We start from the raw sequence: 23960 nt of genomic DNA on the forward strand, positions 1-23960 counted from the left end.
GAGGAAAAAATTATCAGAGGCTGTGAATAAAGTTGGCTATTGTATGAAACTTTAATCTGCCTTATTGATAGGATCTATTCTCCTCAGCCGAGACAGCAATTCGAGCAGTAAACATAGGCTTCATAAAACATTGTCATCCTAAAGGTGGGTGCTGAGCAATAGATAATGCCCCTCTTACTTTAGATTAGGTTCTTTAGGATAAAAGCGGAGGGGCCAAATTCAACAACTTTAAGGTGACAGCTTAGATCTTACCTTTGGTCTCAACAAAATTGATGCACTTCCTGACAAACTTGAACCCCACTTCATTCAGCTCCACTGTTTTGAGGAAAGGAGAGTTAGTTCACAGCATAACAAGCACTTCCTACCCAAGATTCAAGAGTCACAGGACGGAAACGACGGTGAGAACTAGTAGGACAGGTGCACAATCTCCATTCACCCTTAGCCCTTAGGCTGAATGATGCCAAGCTCAGGGTTAGGTTTAGACTTTTTTAATACAAAATGCTTCTGTTTAGCCCTTTATGTCACATCTGCCCTAAGCATGGGCAATACCAAAAATGAAGTGCTACTCTGGAAATCCACATAATATTGATCATCTGTCTAGAACAAGGGGGAGACAATGGATTTCTCTGTATCATCAGGACCATTCACACCACAGGTTTCAATGAAGTGACTTCCCTAGTTCAATCAATATGCAATTTCAAATCAGGGCTAGGTTTCATTTTACCCACTTTGGCATGAAAAGCACATGTCATCAATACTAGCATTTACTGTCAACGGGATAGCTTTGAACTTATAATGTCAGTAGAGTTAAGAGTTGGAATTACTTACTTTCTTCCTGTTTTGTTATAGGGCTGTGGTAGATCTACAAAAGAGAACCCAAAAAAGGCTCAGTTATTGTGACTGACTACAGAGAAGTAGGGCAAATATGATTCAATTTCATTCTCTAGACAGGCTGCCCAAATCATTAGAGATGTCAGAGCTGTACTAACAGAAAGGGAGGCTAAATAGAGCTACCTGTGCCCAGATACCTAGGAAACACAATCCCTAAAATCTTTCCTAGGTGTTCACTCAGTTCCTACACCCGGAGCTGCAGCTGATTCACCTTAGACACCTGCTTAGGTAAAGCTTAGGGCATCTTGTGGTGGAGCAATAACACATTAAAAAAATAAATAAAGAGGTCTTCTGAAGGAGATTAGAGAATATCTCAGAGTCATCTTGAATATAGTCTGATAACTATGTACATGACCAGAATGGAGACTTTGGCTTCTTTGAGACTTGTTTTGGTTGTGCCTGTAAGTCATTAGAAGACTGGGCGTGCTCTTTTCATTCTCTACATTTCATGTTTCCCATCAATACAATGATCAGGGATGGAACAGATATTTCCTCAAGCCCTAATCCCTGATCCTTTTAAGCACTTAAAGCAAAGGCGAACACATGACTTGCATGAGCAGCGAATTTGGTGAGGCTGGGGCAATTAAGCCCAGTCTCTCCTTTTTGAAAGAAAAGGTGCTGCATCTGTATGTCTTCTCATAAATGTTTCAGGGAGAGGCGTGGCTGCATCGATCAGCATTTGCTGCAAGTTTTATAAACAAGGGCTTAGTGAAGTCCTCCACAATCACTCTATATTTTAGCATCATCCTCCACAATAAGCCACTGATAGCTTCTGATCTGAGACCAAGTGTAGGAGAGAGGTGGCCATAGATATAAATGCCTTGCTTATAGCATCCTCCTAGAGAAACAGCACAGGCATGGAAGAGGCAAGCTCTTTTGGAGAAATGAACCTCACTCTACTTCTAGCTACTACAAATGTAATCTCAGAGCTGGCTACCATCTTAACCTTTCACTTATATTTTTATTTGTGTTAGAAGAGGGGTGTGCATGTCACAGCACATGTGATAGTCAGAGGACAACTTGTGGGAGTCACTTCTCTTCTTCTACCATGTAGGGTCCAGGTAATTGAACTCAGGAGGTCCCAGGCTTGACAGTAGGTACCTTTATCCACTAAGCCATCTCACTGGCGCTGATTATGTCTCCTTACTCCACAGAGAATGGAGGACACAAAGAAAGAATATGTTTCCCCACAGGCTGGTTTTTCACTTAAAGAGAGCAAGGAGGGAAGGCTGCACTCAAATACTGCTGTAGTCCTGCAGTCGTCCTTCAAACCAGGGAAGATGACCCAAAACTAATACAGCACTCTAGTGTTTGAAGAATGGTTTTCATTTGATTGTTCAAAGTAATCCTTAGAGGTACGTAGAATAGAAACCATGAAAACCCATTTCATTAATAATAAGAAAGCTGAGTGACAGACAGAAAAATAACTCGCTTAAGTCATTGCCATGTAACAGCAAAACCAGGAGCAGGCATGTGTAGCCCCAATACCGCAAAGTTCATGCTATGTCAAATGCCACCAAAAGAAGCTACTAGAAAGGCATGGAAATGGCAATACTTTCCAATGATTTCTGCTCTGCCATAGATCTGGAACTATTCCTGCCTCTTCTAAAGCTTTTTTTTTTTTTCCCTTTGTACCTGCCTAACTGCGACCTAAATGGAACACCCGGGGATGAAGGACAGCAGCCCCTTCTCCTCTCCCAGATGAGTTCTGCAGGAGAACAAGTGGAATTGGTGGCGCAAGGGAGGTCAGAAAAATCATTTCAGAGGAAAGCTCAACGGGGGCTTACTTACATCCACAACAATTATTTTTCCACCCTTCTCTATGGACAAATCAATTGTATAATACCAAAAAGGATTACTTTTCATTCTTAAGAGCTTGAAGGACTAGCTACAGAGTCGAATACTGTGGCAGAGAGCATTAGTGCCTCCTCTGGAGGCACTCCCAGACAAGTACTAGAGGAGTCCCTCACAGCTGAAACTCAAGTCAGGTTAAACAAGAGTTGAGGAAGTGACAATTCCTTTTAGCGCTAAGATTTAGAATCTGTTGAAGAACCTATGACCATTTCTCCACTGGTACCACTAGAGGGCACTCATACACTGACCTATGCTGCTGAGGTTCTCTGCACATTCTGGCCCCCACCTCCTGCCTCCAGTGTCTGAGGAAACTTACAGGTTCTTTGCCATCCATGGCTTCCATCCATAGCCTTCTTTTGGCTTCTGAAGGCGCCTGCAGAGTGATGGTACCTTGTCTGGGATGAGAAAATAACAAGTTTAAACCAGAAAAATCACCTGAGAGAATGGTATCTTGTGCTTCTTTCATCATTTTTCATATATAACTTCAATTAGTGACTATTCATTGTACAAAATGATGGATTTTATTGGAACATTGTCATACATGATTGTAATGTACTTCAGAAACCAGATTATTAACAACTCTACTCTATGACCTCTTGACCACAGCAAATTGCTTCAAATTTTGTTTTATTTTATTTCCTTGTCAACCATTTGCTATGGTCTAAAAATATAAACACACACCCACACACACCCTCCTAAAAATCTTATATTGAAATGTAATCACTGATGTGACAATACTAATATGCTTGGCCTTCAGGAAGTGACAAAGCACCTTCATTTTTTAAAAGGCTTGAAATGGTGAGTCCATTTCTTTCTATCCCTTCTTCCATGTTCTTTCTGGGGGATGAAGAAGCAACGAATTGTCTTGGGAAAAAAAAAAGAATCCCAGACCCCAAACCTGTTAGCACATTGATCTTGGACTTCCAATCTTAGAACTTCAGGAAAGAATTTTCTGCTGCTTATGTATAATCCATGCTCAGGCATTAAAGCAATGAACAGAATGGAGAGAGTGTTTTTATCCAGAGACACTATAAAGATTAGTATTCCCATTATAATACATCTAGACCTTCAGAAGCAAACTGGATGCTTGGGTTGACCATATCTCTGCAGGCATGAAGCCGCTGTACCATCTCTATTTGCAACATCATTACGAGAAGCTTCCCTCACACCTTTTTGCATCACGTCATTCTGCCCCACTCACAGAATGGAAGAGCAATAACAAGAACACTCAAAGATGCTGGGTTAATCACAATGCCTCTCTGCGCTACCACTTCTACATCTCTACATGACTTCAGTGCTAGCATCAAGGGATTCCTGTCATATTTGTGTGTTTCATTGAGATGCACTTTCCCTAGCAAGCCAAGTGATCTTTAAGATAAAATTAACCAAAAGCCAGCACACCTGGCTATAGAAACTATACTCTTTCAAATTTATCTTTCTCTTGGAACCTCATCCTTTTGGGCTATTATCTGGCAGGATTAGAAGGCTTAGTGCTCTCTATAAAGATAGCTACCAGCCAAATTGCAAAGTCTAAAAGAAGGAGAGCAAGTAAATGCACAACAGACATGAAAGTAACGAGGCTGAACAAGAAACACTGTGGAGCCACTCATCGAACCCAACTGCCTTCTGACCTCAGAGAAAGGCTACAAGAATAAATGTATGTACGACTCTTAAGGAAGCATTTGGAGATTCTTTACTGCTACAAACAGTGAAATTCAAAGACTATTCAGGACAAGAGATTGGAAAAAGGATTAAGATCTAGTCCAGGCTCCCTCACATAGGATTCATTACAAACTTAGATAAATTGTCTGTCCTCTGGGAAGTTCCACTTGCCCATCTGGAACCAATAGATGGCATAAACACAGTAGAGTGCAATGTATAAGGGGCAGCATTCCTTCAAACACCTGGACTTGGGCCCTGGCTCTACTATTTAGTAGCTGTGTTGGTCAAGCTGGTTAACTCTGCCTCATTGTCTTCCTTTGTGAACTTCAGGTAATAGCAACAGCTACTCTATGTGGCAAAGACTAAAATAAAATTTTAAAAAGGACATTTACCCTATGAGCATATAAAGGGGGAGGAAGTCCCCCTCAGGAACAGTCATAGGGGAGGGGAATAAGGGGAAAATGGGAAGGAGGGAGGAATGGGAGGATACAAGGGATGGGATAACCATTGAGATGTAATATGAATAAATTAATAAAATATATATTTAAAAAAAGAAATAAACACTTGTGGTTTGAGATTTACAAAATAAAGAAGATTAGGAAGAAAAAAAGGACATTTAAAAGGCCGAGGACAAGGCCTCACAGGCAGGAGTCACTTGTCAAGCAATAGCACTCGTCTTTGCTATAAGCCTATGATTTCAAACAGTGATACAAGCATTGGTTTTTAATGCAATTCTACCTTCCTGAGCGAGATAAAGGGAGAGTAAGAGACCTTTATTTGGCACTCCAATGTGTATGATACCTGGTGGGAAGCCTGGCTCTTTCTGAGATCAGAAGGACAAGTGAGGGAAGTAGCTGCCACAGACCTGCCCAGGTCCCACTTGCAGAGAGCTGTGTCAGCATCTGGTCGTTATGGTATTGACTATTCTGATCGATAATGGAGTAAGATAACAAAGGAAATGACTGTGGGGACCCACAGATCAGGGCTCTGCCTTGCTACAGAGACAGTTACTATATTTAAGTCTTGGTGTTCTCACACATAAAATGGGGAGAGGGGACTCAGAAAGACAATGGGTTTTAACGTGCAAATAGTATGGTAAATAAGTCCCAGATACATCATAACTTTAGTTCTACTCTACAACTCTCTCATTATTCTGGGAATGAAAAAGCAACATATCTAAAAATTAACACCAAATTTACTATCTACAATGAGCAAAGCATAGCACGCTATGCAAAAAATATAAAAATAAAGGGACCCAGTGTCTCACCCAGAGCCAAACTGTTTGTTATTGCTTTGAGTTGGGGATATTATTTATAGGTATCTGGAAAATTTAGTCTAAAAAAGGAATCACCATGGAATCAGACATGGAAAATTTCATCACTTTTAAGCACCTTGATGCTGTAGAACCTGAGAAGCTACAGGTCCACACAGGGAGTCAGAGTCCACAGTGAGTTAATGTTCTCATCCTACAGGGCCTGATGTTATCAGGAAAATGAGTGCCACTCACATGGTTATTGATAACGTTAACTATCACAGTTCTTTGAACGAAGATTATCTATTTTTTTAAAAAACAAAGAGGTCATAGAGACCCACAAACCAATATTACGAGGGTCCAAAAATATCCCAGTTTTTAATAATGCAATAGACTAATAGTTACTTACTCTTAGATAGGAAAAAACTTCTAACCTCTTAGTCTATTTTGTTGGTCTCAGTTCCCAATTATTTTTTCTACAATATTATGATTTCTTGATTAAGGTCCTTTCTAACCATCTAATCATTTTCTTTAATTTTTCCTTATTACTCTGTGCCTGATATATAGAAATAATGGATGGAAATAAAATCAGGTAGCATATTAATAAACTGACTTTTGGAGAAACTTTTTTGTTTGTTTTTTTTCAAGACAGAGTTTCTCTGTGTGGCCTTGGCTGCCCTGGACTCCCTTTGTAGACTAGCCTGGCCTCGAATTCACAGAGATCCTCCTGCCTCTGCTTCCTGAATGCTGGCATCACAGGCATGTGCCACCATGCCCAGCTTGGAGAAACTTCTTAAGCAGCAAGTATGCCTATCACCAAAATAATGTTAAGGGATTTTAAAGGATAAGGTGTCTTTTGCTTATATATTATGGTTTTCAATTTTGTGTTTTTATGGGATTTCTGCCTGCCAATGCATCTGAGTCTAAATGTGTTTCTTGTGCTTTTTCTTTGGCTCTTTGTTGATCTGTTCATTTGTTTGTTTTGTCGATTGAGGTTTGTTCGTTTTTATTTTTGCCTTATTTTTTAAATGTCTGTTTGTTTTCTAATGAGAGAGAGCAAGAAAGGATGTAGATTTTGGGGGGACTGGGAGGTGGGAAGGATCCGGGAGGATTTGGGGAATGGGAACCATAATCAGAATATAGTATATGAAAGTATATATTTTCAATTTTAAAAAAAGAATAAAGGTGTAATTAGCTTCTGGTAAACTGTTTTGGTTCAAGGGAGAATAGATGACATTGGAAAGAAACAATATAGCAATGACCCAACTTTGCAAGCAATGGCTCTAATATTTGGTGTCAATAAATTATTCTGAAAAGGCTTGCATCATTTTACAGTAAGTTGGAACCCTCCCCAATACTACCTCTACCCCTCGTCCTGTCTTTCTAAATGTGTCAATCTTCTTCCTAAGTTATACTAAAAGTATCTTTAAAAGAACAAGCATGATTATTCTACCAGTTTCACAGCACTGTGAAAAAAATATGACAGCAAATTAAATTGTAGGGGAGACTTTTTCTGCCAAGAGCTAGTGAGATAAATGTGGCTGGGAGATATATGGAAAACAAAAACAACACAAAACAAAACAAAAAATAATTGCTCTGGAGCTGTTCTAACAGGGACCTTTGTGAAGGGCAGACTGGGAGGCAGGAATAGCACTGGCCTACATATAACTTGCTCAGCAACAAGAAATGAGAGAGGAAACTAAAAGAGCCAGGCAGAATCATGGGTGGTACATAGTGACCCCGACAACTCACAGCATCCCAACTTACCTTTCATTAGTTTCTATATCAAAACAGAACCTCTTGTCAATTGACTCGGTCTTCCGTCTCACGCAGTACTTCAAAGTTAAGTCCACGGGTCCCTGATATGAGAGAAGCATTAACAAGCATTTATTTAAAATCCATATAAGTTTCTTCCTTCTCCTGTAGTGTCCTCGAGGTCGCTTGTATGATGTCAACAAAAACAAAAGGAGCAATATGTTAACTCACTGAGAACCCTTACCTTCAAATCGTGAAATAACATGCTCTGTGGCTTCTCACTGTTTCAAGCATCCGTGGCCAAGATCAGGAGAAAAAAGCTCAGGGAAGGCCAGCGCCCTTTCCCAAGCACAGCACAGTCAATAGGAAGCTCAGTATACATCGCCTAAGGGCAGTGCCGAAGAAATGGATTGCACAAATGGCATTAAGTATATATAATAAATTTTTCATGAGGCTTCTGAGTAGGAAGCTGTGACTGGATAAGTAGCTATCTGAAACCATCCATAGGATGTGTGAGAAAAGTTGAGTGTAGAAGCTTCCTACTGGGTGTGGCAATGCTTTCCTTCAGGATGACAAAAATCATAAAAATGGGCTCTTTGGGGCTAGAAAAAACATGGAAATAAGCAAATGTACTTATTAATCAAAGCAACATTTTTATATTTGATACATGAAGGGTAGTGTAGTTCATAATTTTCCTGTGGGAATGCAAATCTGCCAAACCCCTTGGTGGCCACAGACAAACTACCCAATTCTCCACTGTTGTTTTCCTCTATTATCTCAACAGGGACAATGTGGCACTGAAAGAGAGGTAAGATTTAGTTGGCACAACAACCCACATACTATACAAAGTATTTTAAAGTAATTAGTTACTTATTGTTTTCTAAAATAGTTTAAAACCAATTTCCCTCACCATAACCCTTAGGTAGACGTGAATCTGAGAGGTAAAATTGCTTAAAGTTATGCAAATTGGTAATGCCCAAATAGCATTAAACTGGGGAGTTTAAGATTTGGTATATTGCCTTAGTTGTGCCATTTACTAGCTCTGTGACCCTGTGAAGTCAATTTCTCTCTCTGAGTCTTAACTCCACAATTTACTAAATAAGAACAACACTATTGGCCTTCTGTCTCAAAGTCAGAAACACTGCTTAAGCTTCAGGTCTGTACTTATGGCACTATTCCATCCAAAATAATATGCATCACTGACAAACAGCAAGTTACTCAGAGTCAAAAAGTAAACAGCTCACAGAGCAAAGATTTATACCCAGTTCAGACCTACAGTCCCCAAACTCCAAACTGAGTGAGAAGGAGAAGTTCAAGGCTGGTCTAGATTACATAGTGAGGTCCTGTCTCAAAATACAGAATGTAAAAATAAAACCCAATATATAAACTATCCCAGACCTTGATGCTCTTTAGCTAATTATCAGGTGTTCCGCTAGCAGTGAATTCAGGCATTCATTGGCCAATCCTTTCTGCTATTCTTCCACTACATGAACTTAAAACTCCATTAACCCTTCAATATGCAACTCTTCAACTTTCCTCCAACTCCACACTGTCTACTCCATGTTTGGTGCTTTTTGTGAAAATGCCCTGTCTCCAGTGCCTCGCTTGACTGAGAAATCCTTAATGGATAAAATCCTATTCCTATATAAATCTCTAGTCCTTGATAAATAGGGCTCAAAAGAGTTTATGTACTCAACCATTAACCTATTCACTTTTCTGATGAGGAAGGTGGGCTTGCGTAATATTAAACAATTAACTTGAGGTCAAAAGGCAAGTTTACCAAGGAACTAGGAACCCAAGGAACCCAGCTCTTTCATGTATGGGAGAGTTGGGAGGGTGGAGGCAGCACAAGTGCACACTCGGCATCAAATGCCCTGACATGGTGAGCCATCTCATCAGGCCCAGAAACCCAGTTATATTCAAACTCAAAATCTATCACTACTGCTTTGGAAGAGACAGATAAACTAAGTATTATAATATAAATAAGACTTTACAGGTTAAGCTAGTAGGGGAAACTGGTAAGTGTCACAGTAAGGAAAGGGCCAATTCCTCCATCTCCACAGTGCTACTGAGAGAGGAAATAGGTGCATGGTAGAATAGGTCCTTGGAAGACAACTGGCATTTAGGAAAAGGTTGTTCTTACACCCCTCCTCCTCCCCCTCCTTCTCCTTCCCCTCCTCCTGCCCTTCCTCCTCTTCCTCCCCCCCTCCTCCCCTTCCTCCTCCTCCTCTTCCTCCTCCTCCTACTATGATGACGACTACTGTCATCATCATAGCATCATTTATCTATATTATTTACCTTTCAGAAGCATGACTAGGAGTGGTATCAGAAGACTGACAAGAAACTAACTTCAAATAGAAATTGGATGAGTTCAATAACTACGTATACTCCAGTACTGCCTTCTAATGGGAAACTGAATTCCTCTTTCCTTCTCTTAAGGGATTCCACATTAAAATTGCTTAGGCTCAGGGCCAGGTGCCTATGCCTAACATTCAGAAGGTAAAGGCAGGTGGATCTCGGTGAGTTCAAGACCAGCCTAGTCTACATAGTGAGTCCCAGAACAGCTGGAGCTCCATAGAGAGACTCTAGCTCACAAAAAAAAAAAAACAAAAACCCTGCTTAGGCTCGCACAATTGCCATTTTGCAAGCATCCACTCAATGAAACAAGGAGGAAAGAAAAACTAAATTGCTCGCATATGCTAAAGGGATGTAAAAATGCTGTTTACTGATTTTGTCCTGGACAAAATGCTCTTTTGAAGAGGAATGAAAAACCCTAAATGATATTACTCTCTATGAGAGAAGAGCTAATGTGTAGACTCCAGATAATAACTTGTGTAGAATAAAAAAACGAGGCTTTAAAAAGTACCTCAGTTTTAAGTAGCAGAAAACTCTGGGTTTATCCCCAGTACCACATAAACTAGTCATGGTGACACATACTGGCAATTCCAGGACTCAGGAAGTGAGGCAGGAGGATAAAAAGTTCAAGGTCATTCTTTACATCAAAATGAGTTTGAAGTCATCCTGGGCTACTCAAAATTCCATCTCAACAAGCCCCATGCCCTAAGATGACACAGGAAAACAACAGACTGCAGCTAGTATTTCTCATAAGCACTTGATACTCAACTACACTAGACAAGTTCAGGCCGACTAAGGAGAAATTCTATACTGTAGCCCAAGAAGCCTGGTGGCACAGTGACCTAAGGGTGTACCCCAGCTTAAACCTATAGTTAACAGTAGGCTCTGTGTTTAAAGACCAAAGCAAAAGATAGTTGTCAATAGTCTGCAATCAAAATCAGTCCCGTCTAGTTTTCAATGTACAAACTATACCAGACTGGACATCTACAGAAGGTACTGTTAATAGAAATTGATAGTTTTTCTCCAAATTCCTGTCTACGTAAACTGGGCCTTTATGTGTGTGTACTTAAAGCTTCCAACAATATGTAAATATTTAAAAGGTGCAGGCTGACAGCATGTGTGAGAACAAATGAAAGGGGTACTTTTAGAAAGTGAATGACATGATAACCTATTGAAATGTCCATGAATAGAAAGGAGCAGGTTCTTTCAGGGGAGTAAACTACCCTCTCAGTGGTAACCTTACTTTGGCATTTTGGGAAGTAGAAGAAGGCCTGAAGAGGAGAAGAAGGGATATGAACTACTTACAAATATTTTAATGTGGGTGTAAGTAATCTTAACTTCTATATATATATATTGTTAATAAATGTATACTTATTACATATAATATATTATATATAAATGTATATTTAAGAGGGTTACACCCTTAGGTAAATGTGTCAACAGGCTTCAGCAAATTCCTCTTGGGCTATAGTACAGAATTTGTCATATATATATACACACTTGTTGAAGGAAAGTCTTGTATAATGTGTTTTCAGATGCTAATTTCAGTGTCCTGAGATCTGCTTACAGGCCTGGCACAGGCACTGTTCTGAATGTTGAACTATCTTGTTGAACTATCTCCTGTATCCATGTGATATAAGGAATGTTCCCCAATTATCCCTGATTAGTTAATAAAGTTACTGATGCCTGTGACTGGGCAGAAGAGAGGTAGGTGGGACTTAGGTTCCCAGTTTTGGGGTCTCTGAGGGACCACAGGGAAGAGAAAATGTAGCAGGAGAGGAGGAGGAAGGAGCTCAGCTGCTGGATGGGATGGACTAGGAACACAAAGTCAAAGAACGTCCATCATGAGGACAGACTGATGCAGAAGCCACCAGAGAGTCATCAGATTTGGCAAGGGGTTGACTCTTATGTGGATTTTAAGGGTTAGAATAGCTCAGAATCTGCCCAGCATAGTGCATATAGCTTAATAATAAATCATAGTCGCCCTGTGTCAATTATTGGGGAACTAGCTGGTTAAAGAAAATTGCTCCCGTATTAAACTTTAGTATTAATATTTACAGAATAATTAGCTCCTTCTACATATACTTTTAATAAAGGTATTCTGCAAATTAATTCATACTTGTTAAAAGTCACTACTTAGAATTATCCATGTTTTGGATATGTTCTTGGTACAAATGATACGCAGTTGTTATATTAAATAGGCAGAAAATGTAAAAACACACCCTGATGATAGGAGCTGCATATGATTTAACACGGCTGTTAGTCCCATCACTCAGGAGTCTGAGGCAGGAGACTTGTTGCAAGTTCCAGGAATAGGTCTGTCCTGCACAATGAGTTCCAGGCCAGCCTGGATCACAGACAAGGCCCTTTCTCAAAAACCAAGCCAAATAACAACAAAAAGGCCTGGTCTTAGCTATGGTCCACATAAACTTAGGGCCAAGGAGGACATGTAAAACCATGGTTTTACGTGACAGTTATAGACTTCATTATTTCATACTATGTCAATATTTTTTTCTGAGATAGTCACACAGATGAGCTCAAAAATAGCAGTGACAAGAACTGACCTGCTTAGCACCTGGCTTCTGTTCCGTAGGGATCATGGTGAGTGTCCTGGTCTCTTTCTCATACCGGCAGTAGTATTTCACCCAGGATATCCCTAGAGCCCCTACAAAGACAGGAGAGAGTGAACTAACAGAATGTTTCAGCTCCCAAAGGAGAAGATGTTACTGTTTTTTTTTCTCCAGTGCTTGAGATTGAATACAAGGTCTCTACACATACAATGCCCATTCCCAGACTATTGCTTACCCTTTGCAAACAATCTCTGCCCTTTGCCTGTGCTCCATCTTTACCTACCCTGCTACTTGCTGCACCCACAGAGATAGTAACCCTTACCAATTGCTTCCCATATGCATTCATAGCTCTTTCCAAACTTACTCTTCTTGCAACAGTCCCTGAGAATAAAGACGCCTATGCATCCAGAAGCTGGAAGCCCCTGCCAGTGTTCCTCTCTCCTGAAACCTCTCATTTGACTGCCATTGAGTTGTGTCTCCTTACATGTCTCTTCTTCAACTATCTCCACTTCTCCTACCCCTTTAGCAATGAATTAGGTAAAGGATATTAACATGGTTTTGTGTTCTTAATATTTATAACACTTTCCAATAAAATATAAATTTACTTTTTTTTTTCTCCCATTAATCATTTCAAGCAGACTTCTCTCATTTCCCCATCCCTGATGTACTCCTATCCAATCCTTCGTCTCCATTTTGGTAAAACATTACTTTAAAATACCTTTCTATTGATGTAATTTCCCTTGTTGTAAATCACTCACGGTTTTCCTACTCTTTCCAAACAACGTAGTCTACCTTCAAAGCCCTACATAATTTGACCAAATTGACTAATCTGGCCTTATCACTGTGCACCCTCACCTCTATGCTCCTGTGGCACTGAATTATTTTCAGCGGCCATACAGTTTGTACTGCAAACTCCACATGTATTTAAGAACTGATTGCACACAGTGTATATTTAAGAATGAAGAATCACATCAGGATAACAAGGACTGCCCTTGACAAACCAAGACCTAAGCATGAGGTATGTTACTCAACATTCCTGTGTCTCTACTCATATAGCAGCACACACCTGCGGTTCTCTAGCTACCCTTAGCTCATCTTTGTAACCTGTCCCTCTCTCTCACCCAACATTCAAGTTTGACATAAAACTTCCAATTCCTCAGAGAAACCCCTACATATATGCGGCAAAGAAAGTGCTCAAAACGCTTCAGGAATATACTTTCCTATCTCTCCTGTCAGTCCGCGAATTGCTTTGAGAAATGAAAAACACGTGCGATTCGTTTTGGTTTTGTTCTCTCAGTGTGCTGCATAGCATTTGGCAGAAACGATGCTTGGTAAGCATTCACTCAGCAGAGTGCCAGCCAGTTGACAAGTTAGAAACCTTAAGCACAGAAGCACCGCACAGTATGTAGCAGAAGATCTCAACTAGGGACAGGTGTACTTTACTGTAGAAAGTTTAGGTGGTCTATATGGAAAGTTCTACTAACACAGAGTGAGGAGGAAACTAGGCAGCTGCTCACTTCTTTGTACTGTTCAGCAGTGGTCCTCGCCCTTCCGAACGCTGTGGCCCTCATGTTGTGCTCACCCCAACCCTAACATTATTTGTGTTGCTACTTCATAACTGCCATTTGCTACTGTTATGAATTGTAAAATATATGTTTTCCAGTGGTCTCAGGCAACCTCTGTCAAAGGGTGGTTTCAAACCCTAAAGGGGTCACACCTCCAGTTTGAGAACCACCACTTTTCAGGGTCTGAGGGTGATGGGTGGGATAGGATTCACTGGAAAGAGTCTCCAGTTTTGGCCTAGGATACCTCTGAATGTCACCTTAGAGCTAGTGACTGTTGTAAGCCTCAGCAGTCTCTAGTGTAAAATGAGCATAATGTGGAGTCAAAGGCTAAATGGAAAGAGGCTTTTACAACACTGCACATAGTATATGTAATAAATATCATCTTCATTCTGCCTCCTTTCTGACCCAAAGTTCACCCCGTACACAATTAACATTATAGTCAGATACAATTAACCATCCCTCATGTTAAAGCTCAGAGAAAACTTTAGATCTTACTACTCTAGCGACAGACCGAGTAAGTTAGCCTTCCTTCAAGTTTCTTTCTTTTGCACTTTTACTGTTCCCACTCTGCCCTCCAGGGAGTTGCATCTGGCATGGATCTCTTACAACCTGGGTTCCCATTGTTCAGAAAGATAACATGGCAAGCCTCCTGAAACCCAAGGAATGACCCTACATGCCCACATACATTTCTCCTGTGTGTAGAGATAGCCTTCAATGGTTGGCTGTCCTGGAAGTTTGCGTGTCTGAGGAGCTTTTTTCATCCTTTTCTTAAGTTCTTCCATCTCCTCTCGGGTACTGGAGAAATGATTTCTCGTCTGTTAAGAAATCATTATAATCATTATCACCACCATCATCAACAGCACTGTGTATGTATCGGTCATAGATTTAGCATGGGATTTCTCTGTTCACAGCATGGGCTAAGACACAGAAAACTGCTGAATAGTAGCAACTAGAAAACAAGCCCAGAGTTTAATGGTACTATGTACTATAAACGAAACCAACACACAGATATCACAAGAAGCAATGGGTTTTACCCAGTGAGGTTAATTCAAGCTTCAAGGAAATAAGGAACTTTAAAATTCGGAGATTAGACTGACCCTTACTTTACAATAAGGGTAACTATAGACAAGATTTTCAAAGATAATAGTATCATGGCAACTTCTTTATGTTAGTGAAGAAGATATGGATTACACTGGTTGTCAACACTTCTAACAATGAGTCGGCCATGAGTACACATGCAAACGCTTGGTATTAGCTCACATTTGTCAAGTTACACATGGCAGAGGAGTCAACTTGATTGTAGAAAGAGTTTGTAAGTCAGCAGAAACTAGGTACTCTCGCGTTCAGGTAAAGGAGAGAACCCAGAAAGAAGGAATAAATGCAAAAAGAAAAAAGTAGGTAAATCTGTATGTCACAATCTTCCTAAGCAAGCATCTTATAGGCAGTTCTTAATTTAAAACCACATCTAAGGATGTCATGCAATATAGCTAGCACCCAGTCCAATGTCACCTAATCTTAGTGACATCTTCTCAGACTACCAATTGTCACATTCTCTATACTTCTTTAAACATGTTAGCTTGAGTCCATATAGTAACAAGTACTCTGAGGGACTCTGACTTAGCTGTAGTTATGCTTCTACTCTAGGAAAATTTGTTATCCTTCAAGATAAATGAGCCGGGATGCCTCATGCTGGTGTGCCAGAGACTTTCACAGTATCTTAAACAGGTTGTATTTTCAAGGTATCCATAAATACCCATCAAGTGATAAATTAGTAAATTCTCATGGCTCAATACATACAAATGCTGTGTCTATACTCATTTATGAGAACTAGCATGTACACAAAGATGGAGCTGTCCTTTAAAATTCATTTGTTTAACTCCACTAAGTGGTCAGAGAAGGAGGAAGACAAAGGGTATTCACAACAATAAAGCCCACAGCAAGTGGCTCAGCTAACTTGGGAAGTAGCTTAAGGCCTAAGCCTCACATTTAAATAAGCCTCCAGCTGGATTCATATCTGCAAGAGATACAGTAAAGTACCAACACTTAATAAATCCTGCCTGGACTGAGGTGAATAGATCCTGAATAGAGGATGGGTTTGAACAGTGGGAAACCTCAACGCAAGGGAAGAGTCAAAACTGAAAAATGCAAGAACGTGCCCATATGTCAAATGTTTGTACTCTACACCACTTTGTCCGGACAAATTGGCTGCGGTGCAGTAACCTATAATTCCAAAGTTAGGAGTGCCGGGCCTCAAACTCAAAGAAGGTGAAAACATCCATGTGAACTCACATTCTGTAAACTGAGCTGCAGCTGCTGTTTGTATGGGAGGAAATCCTGTGTAAGTTCCACAGTTAAGCTGTTGGAAATGAAGAGGCTGTGAAGAAAGGCCAAGACCTAAGGGAAACACAAAAAAAATCATGTTTAGAGACTAACTTATCTACCAGCAGCATGTCCCATCCGATGCAATAAAGGACCGTGAAGTCAGGGCAGAACGTCGAGAGTGTTTACCCAGCACACTGGTAGGAGCAGTCGTGGGAGCACAAGCAGGTACACATGTAACTATTCTCAGATTAGATGATAGATTTCACCTGCATTCAGTCTCAGACAGGAAATAACAAATCCGGGTCCTTTTTAAACTTCATACACAGCCACTCAGGAATTAGATACTGCAGGAATTGACTACACCTCTTCTCTAAAACATCATAGCATCGCTCATCCAAAGATATCCAATCTAAAATGAAAATTTTCAAGGACAGATGTAATGCCAAAATTGGAAATGTTTACATCTGACCTCATGTGACAGGCCTCATGCACACTGTGGAAAATGTAAACACACTAAAAATAGTGTATAAAATCATTGGGTTATGAGTGTAATAAGGTGCATAAGAAATATAAACAGACTTTGTGTTTAAACTGGGGACCCGTTTAAGATATTTCATTATGTGAATGCAAATATTCCATTTTCCCCCAAAAAACCCCAAGCACTCCTGGTCCCAGGCATTTTGGGTAAAAGTTATTCAACATATATATGCTCAGGACTAGCCAACTGTAGTTGCTTATTGCAGAAGATGACATACAAATGATGAGTAGTCCACTTTTTAATTTTCAAAACATTCAAGCCATGGCCAGTGAGCTGGCTCAGTGCGTAGAGACACTTGCTGCACAAGCCTGATGACCTGCCTCCACTCCTCAGATCACACGTAAAGCTGAAGGACAGAAGTGACTCTGGTTATCATTTGATCTCCACATAAATGCCATAGCATACATATCCATCACAATCATTCAATTCCATTAAAAAACCAAATTATGTAAACAAAACTAAGAGAAAACTTAACTTTCCTTTATCAAATTATAAATACTTAAATGTTCAATGGTTGTAAAGTATAATAGAAGTATACATGGCTCCATTTCTTGTAGGAAGCAAACAGATGAAATATATAAACATGTGTGCACATACTAGACTTCAGCCAGCTATAAACATAAAGACAACACAATGTACACATACATGTACATTTATGACAACTGTGTGGTAGAGGCATATGTCAACCACACTCACACTTACATTCATAATCCTTCCTGTTTTTCTCCCAAACTTCATCTCAGGAAATGACATCATCACTCATCAGTCATTCAAACCAGAAACTACAAAATCAGCCCTAATTTCTCTTTAACTCGTATTTAAGTCCAATTCAACAGAATTTTCTGCTAGTGTTTCCTTCAAAATGCCTTTCAAGTACTAGAGATAGGACTCAGGCACTTGCACATGCTAGGCAAGCATTCTACCACTGAGCCATATCCCTGCACCTCCAAAATATTTTAAACTAGCTATCCTTTACTGTTCCTACTTCCCTCACAATAATTTAAGTCACTGCATCTTCTTACCTAGACCATTATAGTATTTATTGATTTAATTTGGGAGAGTCAAGCTTTGTATCCCAGGCAGACGTCAAATTCATGCCTCTTCTGCCTTCGCCTCCTGGTGTGCATACTACAAGTACGTCAAACATCACTTCCTGCAGTTCTCCTTTTCTTCTGCCAGTATCTGAAGACACACAATCTCTTTTCTTGTCTTTTTTGAGAATGTCTAAACATTATTTCCTTTCTTTCATGAAGGTATGCTGGATTTTGTCAAAAGCCTTTTCTGCCTCTATTGAGATGACCATGTGATTTTTATCTTTAAAACCATTTATATGATGTATTACATTATTAGCTTTCATATGTGAAGATCTATGCCTGTATTCAGCTTGTAACTAGTTTATTGAGGTTTTTAAATCTATGTTCACCACAGAAATTGGCTTAGAGCTCCTGTTACTATTGTATCTCTACTTGGCTTTGGCTACATGCTTTGCTCCCTTAGCTCTCTACCTACCCGGCACTTACTTGGATCTTTATTGCCCCACTGATGTAAACTTTTGCCATATTAGACATAATTTGTGTCTTTCATAGTTTTTATCACAACTCACACCTATTTTGAACATGTACATAGTTCCATGCCTTTTTTTCTACCCTGTGGGAAGATAGTTTTCATAAAAAAGAGACTGACATTCTGGCTTACTACTATATACCCAGTGTCTAACACAGTGCCTGGAATATAGCACAATCTTGAAGTTTCCTCAATAAATGAATGCAGACTTGTTTTCACATAGTAATAGCAGAATTATAACTTTGTGGGCATTAACATATGTGTACACATATTCACACTCAAAATATGTATCAGTCACATAGAAAGAGGTATATTATATACACAAACAATGTGGAAAGGAAAATACTATAAAACCAATGCAGATTATTTTTATATAAGGGATTTTTGGTCATCCAATGCATTATTTTAAACTTTCTGTGATGAATGCAATACATAGAAATAAAAAAAGTTGTCATTTGGACTTTTTTGGAAGTGTGTGTGTGTGTGTGTGTGTGTGTGTGTGTGTGTGTGTGTGTGTGTGTATGTGTGTGTATGTGTGTGTTCACCAAAAGATAGAACTTACTGGCTCCACGATATTGAACTTTTTTGACTCTTGGACTTCCTGAATTTGATAGACATAATCAAGAGAAGACTCAAAGAAATTGTGTCTTTCCTTATCCACTTGGAGATCTGCCTGTAGAAAGAAGGCAACAAATGTCACAAATGGTCATAGTCAGTTTTGAAAGTGGAGGATTCCCTCTGTGGAGAGTAGGGACTACTTTGGACATGCACTCTGGCCACCAAACTGAGATCACTTCCCCCTGGCAGGACAGCCTTGCCAGGCTATAGAGGAAGAGCTTACTGGTAGTACAGATGAGACTTGATAGGCTGAGGTCAGATGCTAGGGGAGGAGGGCTCCCTTTTCTGAGGACTAGGGGAGGGAAGGAGAGGGAATATGGGAGGGAGGGGGATTGGGAGGGAATGAGGGAGGGGGATACAATTGAGATGTGAAGAATTTAAACTGCAGAACAAGCAGTTAACTTATATTACTAATCTCACTATATGGGAATAGCTCTGAGACTGGCTACAGAACCCCTATGAATTACTATTAGATGCCATTCTTCATGAATGAAGATTTACAGATGTATTTTTTTCTGCTCATACAAAGAGCAGAAAACCAGCCTTAATTGTTCTGTGCATCACACACACCTTACACACTTATAATTTTAGGACTGTATAATGCTTGTGAGAAATATGTTTTCAGAACAAAAGATCCAGACACTGACATTGGATCAGACCTGACAGGATTCATTCCTTTCATCATGCTGGACACTTACATCCTACATCCTTCATGTTCCAGCACCAAGTGTTTCAGTTACTGTTACCCATCAGAACAAGACAGCTCCCAGGACACTTTAAAAGAAAGCTTCCAATCCCAATTGGTCCATCATTTCAGACTGTCCCACACAGGACTCTAATTAAGCCTGGAATTTCTCAACATTTAGAAACTGGACCACAAATGCTATTCCTAGCTTGTTTAAGCATTTCCGCAGTTTTATTTGGGCCCATACAAAGGTATTATTCATCCCAAATCAGCAGGAAGAAACCTTAAGAGAACCTTTAAGCGGAGTTGGGGTCTATAGCCCTGCTTTCTTGGGCTATAGAGGGTTATTATCAATGGGAGTTGGTTACAAGTTATTATTTGTCTTATTTAGAGAGAAAACAAGGTTAGACTTAGTGATATCTCTCTTTTCCTTTATCTTACATTCTTAGGTTTGGAGACAATGGTTGAAAAGAAGAAAGGGGAATATAGAAATATATAGGGAAGATAGAACAAAAAGTAGATTAGTGAATCTACTCCTCAACTTAATACCTCAAATTGTCACTCACAAGGTTATTTTTAATTCACTGGTATAGAATTCTGTATATAGATGGAAAATAAGTTTAATTCTAGATACAGTGGTATAGAATTCAAACATAATATTATTCTTCACACACATTATGTGTGTATATATATTTTTTTCTACTCTAATATGAGGTATTGTACCCATATAACTCAATTATAGTACCAGGTTTACTTTGAAAGTGCTATTGCAGGCTGTTTAGGATAAAGAAGTTATACAAGTTAATTGTTAGTTGATCAAATCATGGTCATGTCAATCATGACCATGTCTACTTTTATGACAAGAATATACATCTTAGGTGTGGCAGATAGATGGATATGATTCCATAGAAAGATAAGATAGGAGATTTAGATAAGGTCTTCAAAAACCTCAGAGCTATGCAGAATATGGCATTTAAAAATGTTTTTGTTATTTTAAAGATTCATTGACAATGACACAGGTTAACTCCTGGGAACACTCAGCCTACCTCAAAGAGGACGATGAGCATCAAAGAACCTCCTTATGGAGATGGCTTCAAATGTGGCAAACAAGCCACTGGTTAAAATGTTCTTGTTTCTACCACAGACAAAATTCTGCCTAAAAATGGGCAAGCTTGGATGCAGGCAAAGTCAATGGCCAAACTCTGCCAAGACAGGGTAAGCAAGTCCTCAATAGTTCCTGCCTTACACATATGTCTGTCAGATATATTGGGCCAGAAGGCTGAAGAAGATTGTCCAACATTATAGAGAGTTTTGGGTGACTATTCAGGTAGCAAACTGTCTCTGTCATCTTCTCATTTGGAAAGCTACTAACCTGTACTTTGGCATACTCAGGTAATCAATTTTATTCCTTCTCAAGTCTCTGATGGAGTTGAAGACCAGGTAGCTTAAGAAGCTTAGTTGTTTAGGGGTTAAGATATTTTTAGGTCTAAATAGATGTTTTAAGTTGATAATGACAAGATGTGATAGCGATTGATTTACATTCAGAATTTTAGACACACCAAGACAAGAAAGATGTTTTCTTCAAGGCTGTCAAATACAAATAGCCAAAACACTAAGAATGTAACATTTATATAATTCCTGAGTGTGTCATAGTTCTTCTTGCTATAGTTTATTGTATATGTGTGTAATAATATAAATGTATATGTAAAAACTTTTTAATTAATTTTTTAAAAGTGGAGGATGATAGAACTGGTCAGATTCTACAGCTAAAGAAACATAGAGTCATCTGTAAATATCCTATTTCCATTGTTCTTTATTTCCATTTTACTTTATTTTACAGAGAGGGGATGTGAAAGCAAGAGATTAAAAGGACTCAAGGCTTCCTATTTCTAGTCCAGCATGTGGAAAGCTTGAGAGTCATAAAGCAGGTTTTTCATATCAAGGAAAAAGCTCAACAAATTGGAAAAGCTTTCTTCTTAAATCCAACAGAAAATTAAAGTCATAGGGATAAGTGTTGCTGCAAAAACTCGATTGTAGGTGAATGAAGAGAATCAGAACTCATGAGAACAGACACATAGGAGCAAAAGGTGCTTAACAGTGTGGGGATCACAACTCTCAGTGAAGAACCACAGCCAATCTAAGAATAAATTGCTAAGAAAATACAAAGACAAAGCAAGGGATCCAAAGGAACTACAGCATGAGCAAACTAAGCCCAACCTACATTCTAGCCAAATAAGCATGAAAGCTCACACTAAGCATTTACTTAAGTTTCTTTAGCCAAACATTTCTCTCTGCCTTTTAAGCAGAAAACCAAAAAGTCAAAAAACACAATCCAAAGCAAGAGAACAAGCATCAGAAACTAAGAGAAGGCAGAGGCTGTAGAATTATAAGACCATGAATTTTAAACAACTATAGTAAAGTGAAAAGAGTTCTAATGGGAAAAAGAGAACAGCATTCAGCAACAGATGTGTGATATTAGAAGGCAGATGAAACTTTGAAGCATGTATCCAAAGGAGAAGCCAGAACTCTAAAACATTATAACAGAAATGAAGCATGCTTTATTGGGTTCACCAGTATGAACAAGATTGAGGAAAGAATGAGTAAGTCTAGGCCTGGGGTTAGTGCTCATAGGTACAGCACCCACCTAAGCATTTATGGGGCCCTAAATAAGAGTCCTGACAATACAGTGTGTGTGGGAGGAGCAGAATCAGCAGTTTGAGTATACTTCAATACAAAGGTCAAAACAAAGAGAATAAACAACATTAAATAAAACATCTGAAAACATCTAGACAAAATGTGTAGCAGATGTGAACTCAGAATACAAGCGATGGAAGAAAGAATGGAATGGAGAAATGTTTTCAATGATAATAACTAAGGGTTCTGCAAAACAAAAGGAATACCATATTAACCAGCTATGCAGCACCTATGTATACACCCAAAGGACTCTAATCCAGAATATTACAGAAACACTTCTGCATCCTTGTTTATTATTGCACTATCCCTAACAGCCATGGTATGGAACCAGCCTAGATACCCATCAACAAATGAACAGATTAAAAAATGAAATGCATAAATATGCTTGAATTTTATTTAGCAATAAAGAAAAATGAAGGCATGCCATTTTCAGAATTAGAAATCATGAGGTTTAGTGAAATAAGACAAAGTCGGTGGAGGGGGGGGGGAATACCATATCATTAGTCTAAATCAGAATTTGGACTTAATTTATGTGTATGTGTGCTTTCATAGGAAACAGAAGTAGAAAAGTACTAGGAGTGAACAGGAGGTCCAAGGGAGCAGGAGAGTACAAGAAAGGATTGTGGAACATGTGTTTTGAAAGCTGAGGGGGGAGCTATTGAGGGAGGAAGAATATCAGCAAGAGGAGGATGGAGAACTAGGTAGAACAAATAAGAAAATAGTAATGACATATGTGCAAAAATGTCACTTATATACTTATTTGTATGTCAACAAAAATTTTTTTAATTAGTTTTAAATTTTTCACTATCCACATTGTCATATCAAAGGATGTTACAATTATGCCAGTCTTGTTAAGTAGCCATATTGTTGAGATTTTATAGTTGCTATTTCCCTGGTCAAATCTAGGGGGCCCTGTTTTAAAATTCTTGGAAGATAATGTCAGAGAAAATCTGGCCATGTGTGATGATACACACTTACAACAGTGCTTAAGAGTCTAAGCAGCAAGACACAAGTTTGAGACCACCTTGAGTTGTTCCAAGATGAGAAAGCAGAAAATCTACATGACTTTAGGTTGGCAAGACTTTTTTTGTTTGTTTGTTTTTCGAGACAGGGTTTCTCTGTGTAGCCTTGGCTGTCCTCGACTCTCTTTGTAGACCAGAGTTTTAAATACATCAAAATCATGATTTATTGAAAATATGGGCATGTAAATTTTCATTAAGCCAAGAACACGTGCTATGCCAAAAGCACTGCTAAGAGAATAAAAAGATGATACATACCTGGAGCATTGTACAATGTGTATCTGATACTGGGTTGGCACCTAACATACACAGAACTCTTAAAACACAGCAACAAGAAAACAATTCAGTTTTGAAAGAGGCAAAGTATTTGATCAGACATCTCACCAGAGAAGACAGGTGGCTGCTAAGCATATGAGAAGATGCTTAAATTGCATGCCATTGGCAAATTTCAAATGACAATGGAAATGTGATACGACTGTACTCTATAGGATATAGGATACATATGTGGTACAACCAGATGACAACTCTGAAAAGAAATGGGCTACCAAGTTATAAAAATATGAATAGATACATATTGCTAAATAAAAGAAACCAATATGAAAAGGCTCCAGGCTATA

At 39.2% G+C, this 23960-nt stretch overlaps 1 protein-coding gene across 2 annotated transcripts in view; it reads right to left on the reverse strand.

The window, feature by feature from the left end:
* Ophn1 (oligophrenin 1) overlaps nucleotides 1-23960 on the reverse strand; it is a 307191-nt gene that overhangs the window by 120294 nt on the left and 162937 nt on the right. For both annotated transcript variants that reach the window (XM_051142013.1, XM_051142012.1), the window contains exons 7-14: nucleotides 18890-19000; nucleotides 16194-16298; nucleotides 14590-14719; nucleotides 12334-12434; nucleotides 7427-7518; nucleotides 3062-3140; nucleotides 829-862; nucleotides 253-315 (exon numbers count right to left, since the gene is read on the reverse strand). In XM_051142013.1, coding sequence (XP_050997970.1) covers nucleotides 253-315; nucleotides 829-862; nucleotides 3062-3140; nucleotides 7427-7518; nucleotides 12334-12434; nucleotides 14590-14719; nucleotides 16194-16298; nucleotides 18890-19000 — 715 coding nt within the window. The remainder of the gene's footprint in view (nucleotides 1-252; nucleotides 316-828; nucleotides 863-3061; nucleotides 3141-7426; nucleotides 7519-12333; nucleotides 12435-14589; nucleotides 14720-16193; nucleotides 16299-18889; nucleotides 19001-23960) is intronic.

Source organism: Acomys russatus, chromosome X (genome assembly GCF_903995435.1).
Source record: "Acomys russatus chromosome X, mAcoRus1.1, whole genome shotgun sequence".
Classification (NCBI taxonomy): Eukaryota; Metazoa; Chordata; class Mammalia; order Rodentia; family Muridae; genus Acomys; species Acomys russatus.